The sequence below is a fragment of the Carcharodon carcharias genome, chromosome 8, assembly GCF_017639515.1.
Source record: "Carcharodon carcharias isolate sCarCar2 chromosome 8, sCarCar2.pri, whole genome shotgun sequence".
Taxonomy (NCBI): Eukaryota; Metazoa; Chordata; class Chondrichthyes; order Lamniformes; family Lamnidae; genus Carcharodon; species Carcharodon carcharias.
The window spans coordinates 12,323,384-12,342,218 of record NC_054474.1 but is presented as its reverse complement, the minus strand read 5'-3'; the positions used below and the strand labels follow the sequence as shown (position 1 = coordinate 12,342,218).

At 44.1% G+C, this 18,835-nt stretch overlaps 1 protein-coding gene across 1 annotated transcript in view; it reads right to left on the bottom strand.

Annotated features, from left to right (window-relative positions):
* Window positions 1-18,392, bottom strand: part of gemin5 (gem (nuclear organelle) associated protein 5) — an 82,164-nt gene extending 63,772 nt beyond the window's left edge. The window contains exons 1-6 of the mRNA XM_041194089.1: window positions 17,427-18,392; window positions 16,380-16,534; window positions 13,549-13,730; window positions 6,887-7,038; window positions 5,272-5,385; window positions 2,387-2,516 (exon numbers count right to left, since the gene is read on the bottom strand). Of these exons, the coding sequence (XP_041050023.1) occupies window positions 2,387-2,516; window positions 5,272-5,385; window positions 6,887-7,038; window positions 13,549-13,730; window positions 16,380-16,534; window positions 17,427-17,568 (875 nt within the window). The 5' untranslated portion in view covers window positions 17,569-18,392. The remainder of the gene's footprint in view (window positions 1-2,386; window positions 2,517-5,271; window positions 5,386-6,886; window positions 7,039-13,548; window positions 13,731-16,379; window positions 16,535-17,426) is intronic.
* Window positions 18,393-18,835: the final 443 nt, after the last annotated feature.

Below are 18,835 nucleotides of genomic sequence, written 5' to 3'. Positions count from 1 at the left end.
CACACTCTCAGGTAATGCACCCCAGACCCTAACCACTCACTGTGTGAAAAAGTTTTCCCTCATATCACTTCTGCTTCTTTTACTAATTACTTTAAATCTGTGTCCTCTCATTCTCGATCCTTTCACGAGTGAGAGCAGTTTCTCCCTATCTAATCTGTCTCGACCCCTCATGGATTTTTAATATCTCTATCAAATCTCCGCCCAGCTTTCTTTTCTCCAAAGAAAACAGTCCCAACTTCTCCAATTTATCTTCATAACGGAGGTTCCTCATCCCTGGAACCATTCTTGTGAATCTTTTCTGCAGTCTCTCTAAAGCCTTCACATTCTTCCTAAAGTGCGGTGCCCAAAACTGGACACAATACTCCAACTGAGGCCAATCTAGTGACTTAAAACAAGTTTAACATAACCTCCTTGCTCTTGTACTCTATGCTCGTATTAATAAAGCCCAGGATACTATATGCTTTATTAACCACGCTCTCACCCTGTCTTGCCACCTTCAATGATCTATGTACCTGTTACCCCCTCCAACTCTGATAAATGTTTGCACCTCCAAAGAAGTCCCTGGGTGCTGTTACACTCCCAGTGTGACAATGAGCAGACGGTGCAGTATAAACAACAGTCTGGGATGAAACTCAGACAGCAGATTGGGCATCGCATCCCTGAACCAAGTTCAACCTCAGCGAGCCAAATCGCCTCCCACAGGCGATATTTTTCCTCCCAATCCCCATATGGGCAGGCAGCAGTATAACCCATTTGGTTGGAGTAACACATTGGACGAACGAGTTGAGTCAATGGCAGGGTTTTTTTTTTAATCTAATGGTGTAGGTTTAGGTTTTACATAAACTATTGCTCCATGATCAATGCACATGAATACCTGTCCTCACAACGACACAGAATGATACAACAATGAAGGAGGCCATTTGGCCCATTGTGCCTGTGCCAGCTCTTTGAAAGAGCTACCTAATTAATCCCACCTACCCTGCCCTTTCTCCATAACCCTGCAAATATTCCACTTCTTGTAGTTGTCCAATTTGCCACTGAAAGTTAACATTGAATCTGCTTCCACCACACTTTCAGGCAGTGCATTCCAGATCCTAACAACTTGCTGCGTAACAACGTTTCTCCATATTGCATTATTAATATCAATATAAATCAAGTTGGTGTGCAAAATATAATTAACTAGAGGTTTGCAAAGTTCCTCCATAATTCCACTACCCTTTGATCATTTTTTCCTTTATTCTTTCCTGGGACGTGGACATCGCTGGCAGGGCCAGCATTTGTTGCCCATTCCTAATTGCCCTTGAACGGAGTGGCCTGCTCGGCCATTTCAGAGGGCAGTTAAGAGTCAATCACATTGCTGTGGGTCTGGAGTCACATGGAGGTCAGACCAGGTAAGGATGGAGGATTTCCTTCCCTAAAGGACATTAGTGAACCAGATGGGTTTATAATCAAATGATAGATGTCATGGTCACCATTACTGAGATGAGTTTTATATTCCAGATTTATTAATTGAATTTGTCATGGTGGGATTTGAACCCATGCCCCCAGGGCATTAGCCTGGGCCTCTGTATTAGTCGTCCAGTGACATTACCACATCGCCACTGCCTCGCCCCGAAGATTTCCCTCCTAAATGTCCCGGTTCTAATTTTAAGTTTACGCCCCCTTGTTCGGGACTCCTCCCCAACCAGAGTTCTTTCCATTTACCCCATCAGCTCCTTTAATTTGCTTCAAAGACCTCAACAACTTATATTTTTATAGCACCTTTAACAAAAAGGAACATTCAAAGGTATTTCACAGGAGCACTGTAAAGCAAAGTATGACACTGAGCCACGTAAGGAGATGTTTGATCAGATGACCAAAAGCTTGGCCATAGAGGTAGGTTTTAAGGAGTATCTCAAAGGAGGAGAGCAAGATGGAGAGTTGTAGGGAGGGGATTCGGGAGCTTGGGGCCTAGGCAACTGAAGGCATGGTCACCAACGATGGTGTAATTATTATTGTGAGTGCATAAGAGGCCAGGATTAGAGAAGCACAGAGATATCGGAGAGTTGCGGGGCTAGCAGGAGATTACAGAGATAGTGAGGTTTGAGGCCATGGAAGGATTTGAAATAAAGGATCCGAATTCGCGGTCAAGACATTGTTGGACTGGGGGCCAATGTAGGTCAGCGAGCACAAGGGCAACAGGGGAATGGGACAGCTTGATGAGGTCACCCGCCAATTTTATAAGCTCATGGGGAACACCTGGCAACCTGTCCTTAAAATTTAAAACCTTGAAATCCCATTATTATTGCGGTGAATCTGTGCTGTGTACTGTTGCATGCTTTCTACGTTAAAGTTGACACATTATCGGCTTGTGTAACAGGTCTGAAAACTGAGGTGAGCCCCTTACCCAAAGCTGCTGGAGACCAGTTGAGTGACACGGGTTCGAGACCAAAGCACAGTCAACCAAATCCGTTCCTTTATTCCCATATCAGTCCCACCTCTCCGCTTCAGCGATGGTAACTTCAGAGTCATCACACCTAGAAGGAATGAAAGGCATTCAAGATATAAATGCAAGATATTGTTGTTGCTGCTCTACACAAGGCTCAAGCTCTTTGGGCCAAGTGTGAAGCTTCCGATGACACATCATTATCAAAATAATCAAGTGTTCCAGAGAATCCTGCCTTAGAACTACACACAATCTACTTATGCCTTAAAGGGAAGAATCTGCATTCCTAAAGCGCCTTTTGTTACCTCAAGACATCGCAAAGCATTTTAAGCCCAACGTCACCACTTTTCAAATGAAGGAAAAGTGACAGACAATTTGCTGTTCGTGGGAGCTTGCTGTGCGCAATGTGATAGCGAACAGAGAATCTGTTTTCAGTGATGATTCAGGGATAAATATACAAAACACCAGAACAACAGGTGCTCTTTCGGCCCCTTGAGGCCTGTTCCACCGTTCTATGAGATAATGGCCGATCTGTGTCCTAACTCCATTTACCCATCTTTTTGCCCCATTTCCCTCATTACCACTAGCTAACAAAAATCTACCAATCTCAGATTTAAAATTAATAACTGATCCGAGCATCCATTGCTGTTTACGGAAGAGAATTCCAAACTTCTACCGCCCTTTGTCTGTGAAAGTCTTTCCTAATTTCACTCCTGAAAGTCTGGCTGTAATGATTAGACTCTGCCCCCAAGTCCCAGACTCTACAACCAGCAGAAATAGTTTCTCTCTATCGACCCTATCTGTTCCCCATTGATCAAATAAACGCTTAACCATCCAAATTCCAGAGAATACAACCCTAGTTTGTTTAATCTCGCTTCATAAACTGACCCTTGCAGTCCAGGTATCATTCTGGTAAATCTACACCACACTCCCACCAAGGCCAGTCTATCCTTCCTAAGGTGTGATGCTCAGATCTGGTCAAAGAACGCCAGGTGTGGTGTCATGAAACTATTAATGTATATAATAAGATTGGAAAATATTTTTCTTTTAAAATAGAGGTTTAGTCTGTGGGTGTGTCTTAATTGTATTAAAGCCAGCTGGTCTGGGTGCTTTGATGTGTACTAGTTTTGATATATAAGAGAAATGGAGTGTATTCACATTTTTTGAATCGAGCATTCAAGAAGTGAGGTGAAAACTGACACTTATCTCGCAGAGACCAAGCAAAATGTTTATATTACTAATAAAATCGGTACTATGAAAGGGGTTTTACTGTTCGAGAGGTTTAGTTCAGAAGTTGGTGTTACAATGAGAATTTACATTCAATGAGCGGTGTAGGTATGGCTTCAGCAGTCATGTGTGTGTGTGTGTAGGGCAGTGGCAATGTTAGAACAAAAGGCAGCTATAAGCCTCCAACTGTCTCCACAGGAACCAGAGTGAAAAGAACCTCATTTTGAATTCGTACGGTGAAACTGGTTAAGTCTATGGGTTGCTGTTGCCTAATAGAGATTAGTTTGGGAATTTGTTAAAAGTTATGAGAGTAGTCATTTATAGTCATGTGTATATATATATTTTAAACCTGTATAAGTTAATAAAATGTTTCATTTAGTTTAATGTAAAACCTCGAGAACTGGTGGTCTGATTCCTAAATTTAGAGTCGCATTTCAAACATAACATTTAAAATGATAGGTTATGGCAGCTGTTTAAAAAGTTTCCCTCTGGGATTTTTAAATAACTCAGCTGTACCAACTGCATCAGTCATAACAATGGTCTACCCAGCTCTTTATATATCTGAAAGGTAATTTCTACCCCATGTTCGAATCCTCTATGTAGGTCAGTGGATCACAAACTTTTTTAGTTGAAGAACACTTGTTCAAATGTATTAGCAATTCCACCCCCACCTTCTGAATTATGATACTGTAAACTCCATGCACATTTACATTTCTGAATGTAAAGTTCAGCAGTGTCCTGTTCCAGGGGCTGGCAAGAAATTTTTCTCAGTCTGTCGGAGATAGGTTGATGATACCAAAACTTTTGTCTTCCCTTCAGCAGGAAGGCAACCTGACAGGTTTAGCAATGCGCCTGTTGAATATTTCACCACACAACTCTGCACCCCTCAGGGAGCGGGATGAGGCTCTGGGGCTCTCGCTGGGAACACTGGCACCATTGCAGGTTTAGGTTTCCTTCCTCTCTCTCGGCTGTTTGGCTGCGCTAGGATTCCAGTGACACTGCCTGCCCGGTGTGTGGCATTCCTGCAATGGGACCTCGCCAGTAACAGGCAGTCGACAGCACTTGTTCAAGCTGCATCGTCACACTGAAGCCTTTCACACTATTTTGCAGATTCCTGGGAAGTCTCTACAGACCCTCAGGAGTTCACAAGCCTCAGAGTTTGAGAATCGTTCCTTTAGACAGAAAAGTCAGTATTCCATTAGCCTTCTTGACCATTTCCAGTACCATTTCATGATGCTTTACTGATGTGTGTACCCGGACACCCTAATCACTTTGAACCTCCACTGTTTCAACATTTTCCCAATCAGAAGATCCCCTAATCTATCCCTTTCAGGTCCATGGCCAACTCACATTTGCCCGCACTGGAATCCATTCATTTAACCTACCCTCATCTCATCATAATTTCATGCACTGCTACACTGCTTACAACGTCAGCAATTCTAGATTTGTGACTTTCTAGCCCATCACCCAAACAGTTAATAAACAGGGTGAATAGTTGCAGCCCCAAGAAATCCTTTCAGGACTGGAGACAATGGAATCTTCTGTTCATACTTTTGGGGAAAGAAATTACGTTTTGGAAAAAAAAGGTAAGAAGAATTTATGCTGGAAGTGACAATCACCTTTGCCTTTTGTGGAGTTCCAGATGCGGATTGTTTGGTCCCTGCTCCCCGATGCCAGGAAACAGTCCTTGGCAGTGTCCTCTTTCAGAAGTTTGCCATTCAGCCCCTCTGTTTCTAGCAGGTAAAACAAATTATTATAAATTGAAATTTATCCACGGTGGAGATGAGATGCATCAGTGATGAGAAATGAAATAACGTCCGATCTGAAACCTAACACTTGCAGCACAGGTTAGATACAGAGTAAGGTTCCCACTACACTGTCCCCATCAAATACTCCCAGGGCAGGTGCAGAACGGGGTTAGATACAGAGTAAAGCTCCTTCTACACTGTCCCCATCAAATACTCCCAGGACAGGTACAGCACGGGGTTAGATACATAGTAAAGCTCCCTCTACACTGTCCCCATCAAATACTCCTAGGACAGGTACAGCACAGGTTTAGATACAGTGTAAAGCTCCTTCTACATTGTCCAAACACTCCCAGGACAGGTACAGCACAGGGTTAGATACAGAGTAAAGCTCCCTCTACACTGTCCCCATCAAACACTCCCAGGACAGGTACAGCACGGGGTTAGATACAGAGTAAAGCTCCCTCTACACTGTCCCCATCAAACACTCCCAGGACAGGTACAGCACGGGGTTAGATACAGAGTAAAGCTCCCTCTACACTGTCCCCATCAAACACTCCCAGGACAGGTACAGCATGAGGTTAGATACAGAGTAAATCTCCCTCTACACTGTCCTCATCAAACACTCTCAGGACAGGTACAGCACGGAGTTAGATACAGAGTAAAGCTCCCTCTACAGTGTTCCAGCAATAAGCCTCAGCTGCAATCTCAGCAGGGTACCACCTGCTGTACTACAAGGAATCTACAGGTTGAAAAGTGCCATAAAAATTCCACAGCACTGGGGCTAATTCTAGATAGAAAAAAAAATGAAAAGCAAAAGTTATCTATACTTTAGTTTGGCCATACTTGCATGCTTTGGACAGTTCTGGTCTCCATATTACAAAAAGGATACAGTCACTTGCTATCATAGGGGAGTAGTTGAAGTGAATTGTTTGGATGCATTTAAAGGGGAAGCTAGGTAAGCACATGACACAGGAAGGAACAGCAGGATATGGTAATGAGGTTAAATGAAGGAGCATGGGAGGAGGTAAATGTGGGGCACAAACACACAGCATTGATTGGTTGTTCCAAAAGGCCTGTGTCCGTGCTGTACAAGCGACGCACTGTACATAAATCAGCTTTCACTGCCTTTTGAGAAAGGGAGTTCAAAAGACTCACGACCCTCAGAGAGAAAAATTCTTTTCATTTCGGTCTTAAGTGGGTGACCCCTTATTATTAAACAGTGACCCCTAGTTCTAGATTCTCCCAAAAGAGGAAACATAATTTCCACACCGACCCTGTTATAGGTTTCAGTCAACTCGCCTTTTACCCTTCTAAAACCCAGCAGATACAAGCCTGGCCTGTCCAACCTTTTGTCATAAAAGTCTCTGCACAAAACCATGTAAAGCTGTTCATTTTATTCAGGTATCGTTAAATCAAGCCCCAGTTGAAGGCAGTGGAGTTAACCTGTGACTGTATTCCTAGAGGTGATGGGGCCTGGTTGTCTTACCTGAGGTAGTGTCAGAGTGACCCAGGATGCCTTTGTCACAGAGCTGCGGACACCAGGAGAGGAAGTGAATCTCTCCATCGTGACCCCGCAGCCTGTGAATCACCTCCCCCTTTCGGTTTATATCGATGATGACGATCATTCCATCTTTATACCTGTGGGGAAGAGGACGAGGAGGATAAGTTAAACCATTGCAAACAGATCACCAGATAAAACTGGCACATTGTTGCCGCAGTCTTAATCACAAGGTGGACAGCATTGCAGGATTTGATCTACAAAGTCAGCAAAGACCATGGAATCTCTGCACGAAAAGTGGAATTTGCCTTATTTGCTCACTGTCAACCAGCTGCCCTGATTATAAGTGAATACTGAATGATTTAACAACACAGGAGACCATTCAGCCTGTCGTTTCTGCGCCGATCCTTTGCAAGAACTGTTCAGTTAGACACTATCCCTGTTTATTCTTCATAGTCCCGATAAATCATAGAATGGTTACACCACAGGAGGCTATTCAGCCAATGGTGCGTGTTTGTGCCGGATTTCTGCAAGATTAATGAACCTAATGTCACTCCCCTGCCTTTTCCCCTGTAGTCCTGCAAATTCTTTTCTCTTCAGATAATGATCCATGTCACTTTTGAACCTGCCTCCACCACACGCTCAGGCAGCGCATTCCAGGTCCTAACCACTCACTGCGTAAAAAGTTTTTCCTCATGTCGCCATTGCTTCTTTTGCCAATGACCTTAAATCTGTGTCCCTCTGGTTCTCAGTCCTTCAACCAATGGGAACAGTTTCTCCTGAGCTACTCTGTCCAGACCTCTCATGATTTTGAACACCTCTATCAAATCTCCTCTCAACCTCCATCTAGAAGCTGGATTCCTCGAGATGTGTTACCAGCTGATGTTGTAGAAAGGCAATGCAAGAGGAGCCTTGGAGATGGCCACTGAGAGGGGGGAGCTGAATGACACTTTAGTTGCTATGGCGCCCATGGGTAAGTTTTCATGTCCAGTGTTAGAGACCCTTTGAGCCTCTCAGCTTAAACAAAGAAACATGGAAAATAGGAGCAGAGGTAGGTCATTGGACCCTTCGAGCCTGCTCTGCTATTCAGTATGATCATGGCTGATTCTCTGTCTCAATGCCATCCTCCTGCTCTCTCCCCATACCCCTTGATGCCTTTAAAAATCTAAATAGTTAGAAAATTCTACAGTTCACCACCCTCTGAGTGAAGACATTTCTCCTCATCTCAGTCCTAAATGGCCTGCCCCATATCCCGAGATTGTGACCTCTTGTTCTATACACCCACCCAGCCAGCCGAACCATCATCTATCAGGCCTTGTCAGAATTTTATACATTTCAATGAGATCCCCACTCATTCTTCTAAACTCTGTGAATACAAGTCTAGTCAACCCAATCTCTCCTCAGACGACAATCCTGCCATCCCAGGAATCAGTCTAGTGAACCTTCGCTGCACTCACTCTATGGAAAGGAGACCAAAACTGCACACAATACTCTAGATGTGGTCTCATCAAGGCCCTGTACAGCTGCAGTAAGATATCCCTGCTCCTGTCCTCAAGTCCTCTCGCAATGAAGGCCAACATACCATTTGCCTTAACTGCATACTTGCTTTCAGTGATTGGTGTACAAGGACGCCCTCCTCACAGTTCACAATATTTCCAAGTTTCATGTCATCCACAAATTTTGAAATTGTGCCCTGAACACCAAGGTCTAGGTGTTAAGACCTCAGCTGATGTTAATGCTGAGCAAGCCAGATCTCTGACTGAAATCTCAGCTGATTGTAATTTTTTTTTTCTGTATTGTAAAAACAAGGAGGGAAAGCTACTGAACACAAAAGCATGGGACTCCAGTGATAAATGATTTAATTCTTCAAATTTTAAAAGCTATTAAAAGAAAAAGGAAAAAAAAAGCTTAAACACACAAGATAAAAGATACACTGTTAGAAATATATCTTACACAAAAAAACCCTGCAATGTTTTATCAAAAGTGTTCAACAAAACTATCTTTTTTGGCAACAGCCCTCATAGATTCTTAACCATAAAATCCAGGAAATATTACTCAAACCAAGAGATTGCTTTCACTTTAAACAGAAGTACGATCCATGACTTCCCAGAACAACTCCACGCCGATGTGGGTTTTCCCAAATGGAGATTCAAAACAAACTTTCTCAGGACAAATATTTTCCTCATCCAGAACCGAGTTGCCTTTTCCAATTAAAAGACTTCCACAGCTTTTCAGCACACTCCAAAACACAGGACTTGGCCTTCAGTAAGACTCCCCCCCACAGCAACTACGACAGCTGAAATCCCATTTTCATAAATACCACTTATCACCTCTTTCATCTTAGTTCTCCATTGTCTTTAAATACCTCTTTGAAAACTCAGGTTCCCAAAATATCAAAACCTTTCATTTTCCTATTTTACCTCTACTTTCGGTCAATAAAATTCAAAGCCCCTGCTCCTGTTTACTCTCAAGTCTCCTGCAAAATGCAAATACTCTTTTCACCTTTGAAACTCCTTTGAAATGCAACAGCTACAAATCAATTTCAAAACTTATTCCTAAATGCTAATTTCAGATCTACTCTTGTTTCCAGTGTCTTATGAGGAAAGGTTGGAAAGTTAGGTTTGTGGTCCACTGCAGTTTAGATGAGTAAGAAGCAATTTGACTGAAACATATAAGATCATGAGGGGCCTTGACAGGGTGGATGTGGAGAGAATTTTCCTCTTGTGGGAGAATGTAGAACTAGGGGTCACAATTGAAAAATAAGGAGTCACCCATTTAAAACAGAGATGAAGTGAAATTTTTTCACTCAGAGGGTCACAAGTCTTTGGAACTCTCTTCCAGAAAAGGTGGTGGAAGCAGAGTCTTTGAATATTCTTAAGGCAGAGATGGATGGATTCTTGGTAAGAGGAGCAGGCTGAAGGGCCTACTCCTGCTTCTTGTTCGTATGTCCTTGTAAGTTAACACCCACCACAAGGCCTCATTACAAAATGCAAGAAGATAACACCTTTAGTCTTTCATCCCTTACATTCTACAGACAATCTGACTCCAACAACCTTGCCTTTGATTAAGCCTGGACACACATACAGTTTACCCTTACATACACAGAATATACAGGTAAATGCAAATATAAAAATATATACATTTTATCACACTAGGTCGTTAATATATATCAGGAAGAGCAGAGGTCCTAAACACCAAACCCTGGTGAACCCCACTATAAACCTTCCTCCAGTCCAAAAAAATAACAACTATTTACCACTACTCTCTGTTTCCTGTCACTCAGCCAATTCTGTATCCATGTGCCACTGTCCCTTTTATTCTACGAGATCCAACTTTGCTCTGAAGTCTGTTGTGTGGCACTTTATCAAATGCTTCTGGAAGTCCATGTACACCACATCAATTTCACTGCCCTCATCTATCCTCTCAGTTATCTCATGAAAAATCTCAACCAAGTTAATTAAGCGTGATTCTCCCTTAACAAATCTGTGCTGGCTTTCCTAAATTAACCCGCATTTACCGAAGTGACTGTTCACTTTGTTTCTAAAGACTTCACTACCCCTGAGGTTAGAAGACTGGTTGTAGCTGCTAAGCTAATCCTTGCACCATTTTTTGCATGAGGATATTACCTTTTCAATTCTCCAGTCCTCTGGCACCACCCCTGTATCGAAGGAGGATTGGAAGTTTACAGCCAGTGCCTCTGCAGTTTCCACCCTCACTTCCCTCAGTATCCTTGGATACATCTTATCCAGTCCTGGTTACTTATCAATTTTAAATGCAGCCAGTGTCCTTTTTATCAATTTTTAACTCAACAAGTGTCTCAACTACCTGCTGTTTCACTGTGACTTGAGCAACATCTCCCTCCTTGGTGAAGGCAGATTCAAAGTATTAATTTAGTACCTCAACCGTGCCCCTGCTTCCATATGTAAATCTCTTTTTTGATTTCAGATTGACCCCGCTCCTCCTTGAACCACCCCTTTTAATATTTATACGCTGGAATTTATACGCTTTTGGATTTCTTTTTATATTAGCTGCCAGTTTCTTCTTGTACTCTCTCTTTGCTTCTCTTATTTGTTCTTTCAATTCCCCTCCAAATCTTCTACATTGAGCCTGATTCGCAATTATACTATCTACCCGACATCTGTCACATGCACCCTTTCTCTTTTCATCTTAAATGTCTATCTCTTTCATTATGCAGGGAGCTCCGGATTTGTTTACCCGACCTTTCCTCCTCATGGGAACATAGTTCGGTTACAATCAAAGTATCTCCACTATAAAGGGCAGCCTTGCCAAGTATTTAACCAACTCCTTTTGAAATTTACTGTTGAATTTGCTTTCATTGCCCTTAGGCAGCGCTTTCCAGATCACAACAACTCACTGCGCAAATTCTTTCCCCTGTCACCTACGACTTTTGTACCAATCACCTTAAATTTGGTTACTGACCCTCCTGCCACTAGAACTAGTTTCTCTTTATTTACTGTATAAAAACCCTCCATAATTTTGAACAACTCTATTAAATCTTCTTTAACCTTTGCTGATTCAAAGATCAATCAACCCAAGCTTCTGAGTCTCTCCACATAACTGATGAAGCTCCTCATTCCTGAGACCATTCTAGTAAATCTCCTCTGCACCCTCTCCAAGTCCTTGACATCTTTCCTAAAGTGTCGTCCCCAAGACTGAACACTTCAAAAAAAAAAAAACACAGCAGGGGAGGTCTCTCCAGTGTCTTGGAGGCAATTCTTATTTAGCTTAACATCTGTCCATAGGGAAAATGTCAGAAGCTATTAAAGATGTTATCTCAGGGCACTTAGAAAAGTTTAAGGCAATCAGGCAGAGTCAACATGGTTTTGTGAAAGGGAAATCATGTTTAACCAATTTATTGGAGTTCTTTAAAGGAGTCACATGTGCTGTGGATAAAGGGGAGCCAGTGGATGTACTTAGATTTCCAGAAGGCATTTGATAAAGTGCCACATCAAAGGTTACTGCAGAAAATAAAAGCTCATGGCGCAGGGGGTAATATACTGGCATGGATAGAAGATTAGCTGGCCATCAGGAAACAGAGCGTGGCCATAAATGGGTCTGTTTCTGGTTGGCAGGATGTGACGAGTGGTGTGCCACAGGGATCAGTGCTGGGGCCTCAACTTTCTACAATTTATATAAATGATTGGATGAAGGGATACGTGGTAAGGTTGCTAAATCTGCCGACGACACAAAGATAGGTAGGAAATTAAATTACGACGAGGACGTAAGGAGACTACAAAATGACACAAATAAGTTAAAGTGAGTGGGCAAAGACCTGGCAAATGGAATATAATGTGGGCAAATGTGAAATTGTCCATTTTGGTAGGAAGAATAAAAAATATTATCTAAGTGGTGAGAGATTGATGATCTCCAAATTTCAGAAGGAAAAACAAAGATACCTGGAAAAACTCAGCAGGTCTGACAGCAACTGCGGAGAGGAACACAGTTAACGTTTCGTTAACAATTGTTTTGGATTTCCAGCATACACGGTTTTTTGCTTTTATCTTAATTTTCAGAAGGGTCTGGGTGTCCTAGTGCACGAATCACAAAAAGTTAGTATGCAGGTACAACAAGAACTTAGGATGTCATTGTTTATTGTGAGAGTAATTGAATACAAAAGTAGGGAGGTTATGCTTCAGTTGTACAGGACACTGGTGAGGCCACATCTGGAGTACTGCATACAGTATTGGTCACCTTATTTAAAAGGAAAGACGTGAATGCATTAGCAGTTCAGAGAAGGTTTACTAGGCTAATACCAGGAATGGACGGGTTGTCTTAGGAGGAAAGGTTGGACAGGTTAGGTTTATATCCACTGGAGTTTGGAAGGGTAAGGGGTCACACACTTAAGACAGAGATGAAGAGAAATTTTTTCTCTTAGAGGGTCATGAGTCTTTGGAACTCTCTTCCTCAAAAGGCAGCGGAAACAGAGTCCTTGAATATTATTAAAGCAGAGGTAGATAGATTCCGCATTAATAAAGGGGGTGAAAGGTTATCGGGGGCAGGAGGTTACGATCAGATCAGCCATGACCCTATTGAATAGCGGAGCAAGCTTGATGGGTCAAGTGACCTACTCCTGCTCCTAGCTCATATGTTCATATGTATCATCACTGAAACAGGTTATCTGGTCATTATCACATTGCTGTTTGTGGGAATTTGCTGTGTGCAAATTAACTGCCACATTTCTTATATCACAACGGCAACTACACTTCATAAAAAAGTACACAACAGGTGTTAAAACACTTTGGGACATCCTGTGGTTGCGAAAGGTGCTTTAGAAATGCAAGATCAGTAATGCAGACCATGAAACTACTGGATGTCACAAAACCCATCTGGTTCCCCAATGCCCTTTAGGGAAGGAAATCTACCATCCTTACCCGGTCTGGCCTACAAGTGACTCCAGATTCACAGCAATGTGGTTGACTTTTAACTGCCCTCTGCAGTGGCCTAGGAAGCCACTCAGTGGTATTCAAGGTTGTTCACCACCACCTTCTCGATGGGCAGAGATGTCCACATCCCGAGAATTAATTTAAAAAAAAAACACGGGCAACACTAAATGGATCTCACCAACTGGCTACAATAAACGCCGAGCCATTTAAAAGCACAGATCAGGTGCACAGCTTCCTCTCTCTTACCCCACTGCCACGTGGTCTTCATTGTGAGGAGAGCAGGAGAGGCAGAAAATGTTTCTGGGTTCTGGAAAAAAGTGATGGGTGTCATTTCTGTTGTGCCACCAACAGATCACGATCCCCTTCTCATCTCCTGACACCACCAGCTCTTTCTTCAGGGGAGACCAATGGACAGCGGTGATGGGACTCTGCAACAAATGAAACATCGGTGTCAGTCATACACATGAACATAAGAAACAGGAGCTGCAGGAGAGCTGCGCAACACCTTCAAGCCTGCTCCACCATTCAATCAGATCAAAGCTGAACTTCCACCTCATCTCCACCTTCCTGCATGCTCTAATTCTTTTAGTACCTAAAAATCTATCAACGTCTGTCTCGAATATACTCACCAACTGAGCATCCACAACCCTCTGGGGTTGAGGATTCCAAAGATTCTCCAAGTAAAGTATTTCTTATCTCAGTCCTAAATGGCTGACGCTTTATTCAGAAATCATAAACCTCTAGTTCCCCAGCCAGGCTAGATATGCAGGGGCCAGGGGACAGAGTCCAATGTAAGGTACATGCTCCCCATTGTCCTGGGCCAATATTTATCCCTCAATCAACACCATTAAAAGGACAGACTATCTGGTTATTATCATGTTGCTCTTGTGGGAGCTTGCTATGTGCAAATTGCTTGCTGCAGTTTCTACATTAGAACAGCGACTACGCTTCAAAGCAAGTATCTCAGTGTAAAGCACTTTGGGACATCCCGAGGTGGCACAGGGAGCTATCGAAATGCAAGTTCTTGCTTGCTTTTCCTCTACATGGAGCTAGTTGAGTGATCGCTCCACTAACGCCTCCACTCAGTTTGCTAAGGTGACCACCAGCTTTCAGTAACTTGCTGTTTCAAAGCTCCACCTCCACTCCACACTCTGACCTCCCACACTGTTCCAATGTGAATGCAAGCTCAGGGAACAGCACCTCATCTATCGATTAGGCACTCTACAGACTTCCAGACAACACTGAGTCTAATAACTTTAGGCTTTTAGCCATCGACAACATTTCCGTAGGTTCTCAGTGCTGGTAGTGTAGGTGCTGTGGCCTCAGGCTTGCGGTGGGGATCTGAGGTGACCTGTACTCTCTCTCTCTGTCCCTATTCTAAGACAACCCTCTCGCGATACCAGATTTTCCATGTTTTCCTCTCTCGCTGCTCTTACCATTCACAACACCAAACCCACCCTTTGTTTCTTTACTCGTCTCATTACCGCTTCCTTTTGCCTTTGCCCCATCATCCTCATTTAATCTCTCCTGCCTGCCACCCTATCACATACTTTACAAACATAAGAAACTGATGGGTACAGCCCATCGGGCCTGTTCCACACACCACGATGACTGGAGACTGGATATACATCCAGACTCACCCCATCTCCATCACTCACACCCTTCCCTGTTCTGTAGTTATGTGAACTCCTCGGTAGAAAATCATCCTGTGGCAATAAGAATTTCCTCACTGCACCCCTTTCATTCTTTTCCTGTTCTCAGATGCCTCCACCTAGCTCAGAGACTGCAACACTGGAATTAAATATTGTTCCTCTCGAACATATTTCTGTTCCGATGAGAAGTCAGTGATCCACGTTAATGGTGTGTTATTTATATTAAGAGGTGAAGGTTACTGTTTAATTCAGTGCTTAGAGTACTTATAAAGAGAGGCTGCCCCTCTTCCACGGTTATGTTCATGGCCAACTGTCCTTGGGGAGGAAGCACGCGGTGTCCACTAGCATCATTGAGGCCTTCTGCTACCAATTGGCACCCAGGAGTGCATCGTCAGCCCCCAAAAATTACTTCTGATTTAATTTGATAAGTTTTCTTTGGAGTTTTGGTTCTGTTCCAGTGCCACTTTAATAGGCTATCAATTTAATTCACTTTGTTAGTTTGACCATTTGTTTAGTGTTGCTCAAAAGAGTAAAAGAGAGGCTGTTGGGACTCTGGGTGGGTAGGTCAGAGGCAGACGTATGTAATGCTTTATTCTGTAAATAAAGGAACTTGCCTAGTTTTATACTTCACCAGCTGACTTTGGATCCATGCTGACTGACTTGCTGGGCTTTTCCAGCATTTTCTGTTTTTATAACATGAATCCAGGCCAAACCAGCTCACGAAACCCAATCAGCTGAATTAAATATTTTGTGGCTCAGTGGGAGCAAGCTCACCTCCTAGTCAGAAGGCTGTGGGGGGGTTCAAGTCTCGCTCCAGAGATGGTTTAAGCACCGCGGGTGTACCCACACCACAGGGACCGCAGCGGTTCGAGGCGGCAGCTCGCCATCACCTTCTCTAGGGCAATTAGGGCAGGGCAATATATGCTGGACTAACCAGCGACCCCCACATCCCACGAACAAATAAATAATAAAACGTGGATCCCCAGCACAGTGCTGAGGTGTCACCTTTTGGATGGAACTTTAAATGTGTGTGTGTGTGTGTGTGTGTGTGTAAAAGATCCCATGGAGCTATTTCACAGGGGAGTTAACCCCTGGTGTTCTGGCCAATATTTAATCCTCAGCCAACATCACTGCAAAGACAGCTTAGCTGATTATTACCACATTGCTATTGGCTGTGTGCAAATTGGTTGCTGCATTTCCTACATTACCACAATGACGAGACTTTAAAAAAAAGCATACTTCACTGACTGTAAAGCAATTTGGGGGCATCCTGAGGTTATAGGAGACCTTACAGAAATGCTAACTCTTTCTTTGGTACAAATCAGAGGTCATTCTGCAATAAATGGACCGGTTGGAAAAATCGAAGGACAAATGATCATCGCTGCACCGGGATGGGGACAGGGCAACGAGAGTGGGGAGACTGACCTGGTGAGCTGTGTGTTCCTTGAGTACAGCTCTAGTCTGAATGTCCCAGATCTTGACAGTGCCATCGTCAGACGTGCTGGCACAGGTGTCTGTTAGGCCTGGATGGTGACAAAAGGTGAACCCGGTGACCCTTTCAGTGTGACCTGCCAACTCTCCTGGAAAGACAAGAGAACAGTACGCAACAGTTAAACTTACCACCACCACCGCGCAGCAACTTAACCCGACGTCTAAACCTCTACGATAACCTTCCCCCCCCCACCCCCCCCCCATCTGCCGTTGAGTTATAAACCAGGAGGGGCTGAATAAAAGAGAGTAAAAAAAAAAAGCAGACATCTCTCTGATACACGGACAAATACAACTGTCAGTGGAATCAGAATTTTCCCCAGCACGAGAGGAGGCCATTTGGCCCACTGTATCTGTGCTGGCCCTCTGAGTTATCCCTCAGTCCCATTCTCCATCACCCTTTGAAAATATTCATTAGTTATCCACTTCCTTTTAAAGATCATTTATGGATTCGGTCTCCTACACCACTGTATCTAATCAGGAGCTCCAGTCCCCAACAAACCTCCCAGTGTAAGGAAACTCCGACATTCTCTCTATACTTTCCCTAATTTTACAATGAAGCCCAGTGGTTCCGAACAACCACTTGCATTCATACAGCGCCTTTAACATCCCAAACCGCACGTTTCACAGGAAAGAGAGGCGGAGAGGTTTAGGGAGGGAATTCCAGAGCTTAGGGTCAAGGCACGACCACCAATGGTGAAGCCATGGAAATCAGGGGGATACTCAAGAGGCCAGAATTGGAGGAGCACAGAGATTGCAGAGGAGGTTACAGAGATAGGGAGGGCTGAAGCCATGGAGGGATTTTGTCTGGGCGGGGAGGTAAATTTTAAGGACGGTCTTAAAGGAGGGTAGAGATTGGGAAAGGAAATTCCGGCGTTAAAAGGCCTTTGGTGGGGGGGGGGGGGGGGGGGGGGGTGGGATGTGAAAGGCGATATATTAATGCAGATTTCTTTCCAGCAGGAGGGAAGTGGACGGACTGTGTACCGAGGATGAGAGGCTGGGTCGGGGTGATCTCCAGGAGGAAGATGCTGTTCTTAGCTCCGAAGCCGAGGATGCCCCGGGGGTTAGTGTCGCTGCAGCGGCTGCAGTACCAGTTCGGGGAGGGAGTCAGCACTTTCCCCGGCATCTCTGACTGTCGCCTCTCGGTGTCCCGGGCCCCACACACACTCTCTCTCTCTCTCTCTCAGCCGCTCCCTCAGGCTCTCTCTCTCTCTCTCTCTCCCCCACTCCTGCAGACCGGCCGGTGTCTCTGCAGCTTCCCCCAACTCCCAGGTTCTGTATCCCGGTCACTCTCCCCGAGTTAGCCGGCGCTGGCTCCCTCTCCTCGTGTGAATCTCTGTTCCTCCCCCCCAGTCTCTGCGTGTTCCTCCCAGCCTCTGTCTGTCCGCCTGTCTGTCACTCCCTCTTCCTCTTTATGCACCTCCCCCTGTCCCTCCCCTATCCCTGAATCGATCTCTCTCTCTCTTCATCCATCTCCCCCTATATTTCTGTGCATATAAATAAATCTCTCCTATCTCGGTATATATTTTCCTCTTTTCTGTATCTCTCTATGACTTGGTCAGCCTTTTTAGTTTCTCTGTATCTTTGAGTCTCTCTCCCTCTGTCTTTCTCTCTATGTATATGAATCTATCTCTCTTTCTCTCCATTTATGTCCCTCTCTGAACTTTGGAATGTGGTGTCTCTCTCTATCTCGCACTATCCCCTTCCCTGTGTTTATCTATCTCCTTCTTTAACCGCCTTCCTGTGCCACTCTGTCCCTTTCTACACGTCTCTCTTCATCTCGTTATTCTCTCTGGGCTGTCAAATATGTATCACTTGTTTTCCTCTCTGTCTATCCCTCTATCTGCTATCTCCCCCTCTCCCTATACTATCTCTCTATTCTCTTGCTCTATCTTTCTATCCTCTCTCCCTCTCTCAGCCCCTCTTTATTATCTATCTCGATTTTCTCTTTCTCCCCCTCCCTCTATTCTCCCCTTCTTACTCCCTATATTAGCTCTCTATTGTCTCCCTCTATCCCTCTCTTTCTATCCTCTCTATTCTCTCCCTCTATCCTCTATCTCTCTATTCTCTCCCTCTATCTATCCTCTATTCTCTCCCTCTATCCTCTATCTCTCCTCTCTCTATTCTGTCCCTCTATCTATCCTCTATCTCTCTATTCTCTCCCTCTATCTCTCCTCTATCTCTCTATTCTCTCCCTCTATCTCTCCTCTATCTCTCTATTCTCTCCCTCTATCTCTCTATCTCTCTATTCTCTCCCTCTATTTTCTCCTCCTTCTCTCTATTTTCTCCCTCTATCCTCTCTATTCTCCCCCTCCTCCTCTGTTATCTCTCCCTTCCTCTCTATTATCTATCCCCTCCCCTCCCTCTCTCTCTCTCTCTCCCTCCCCCTCTCT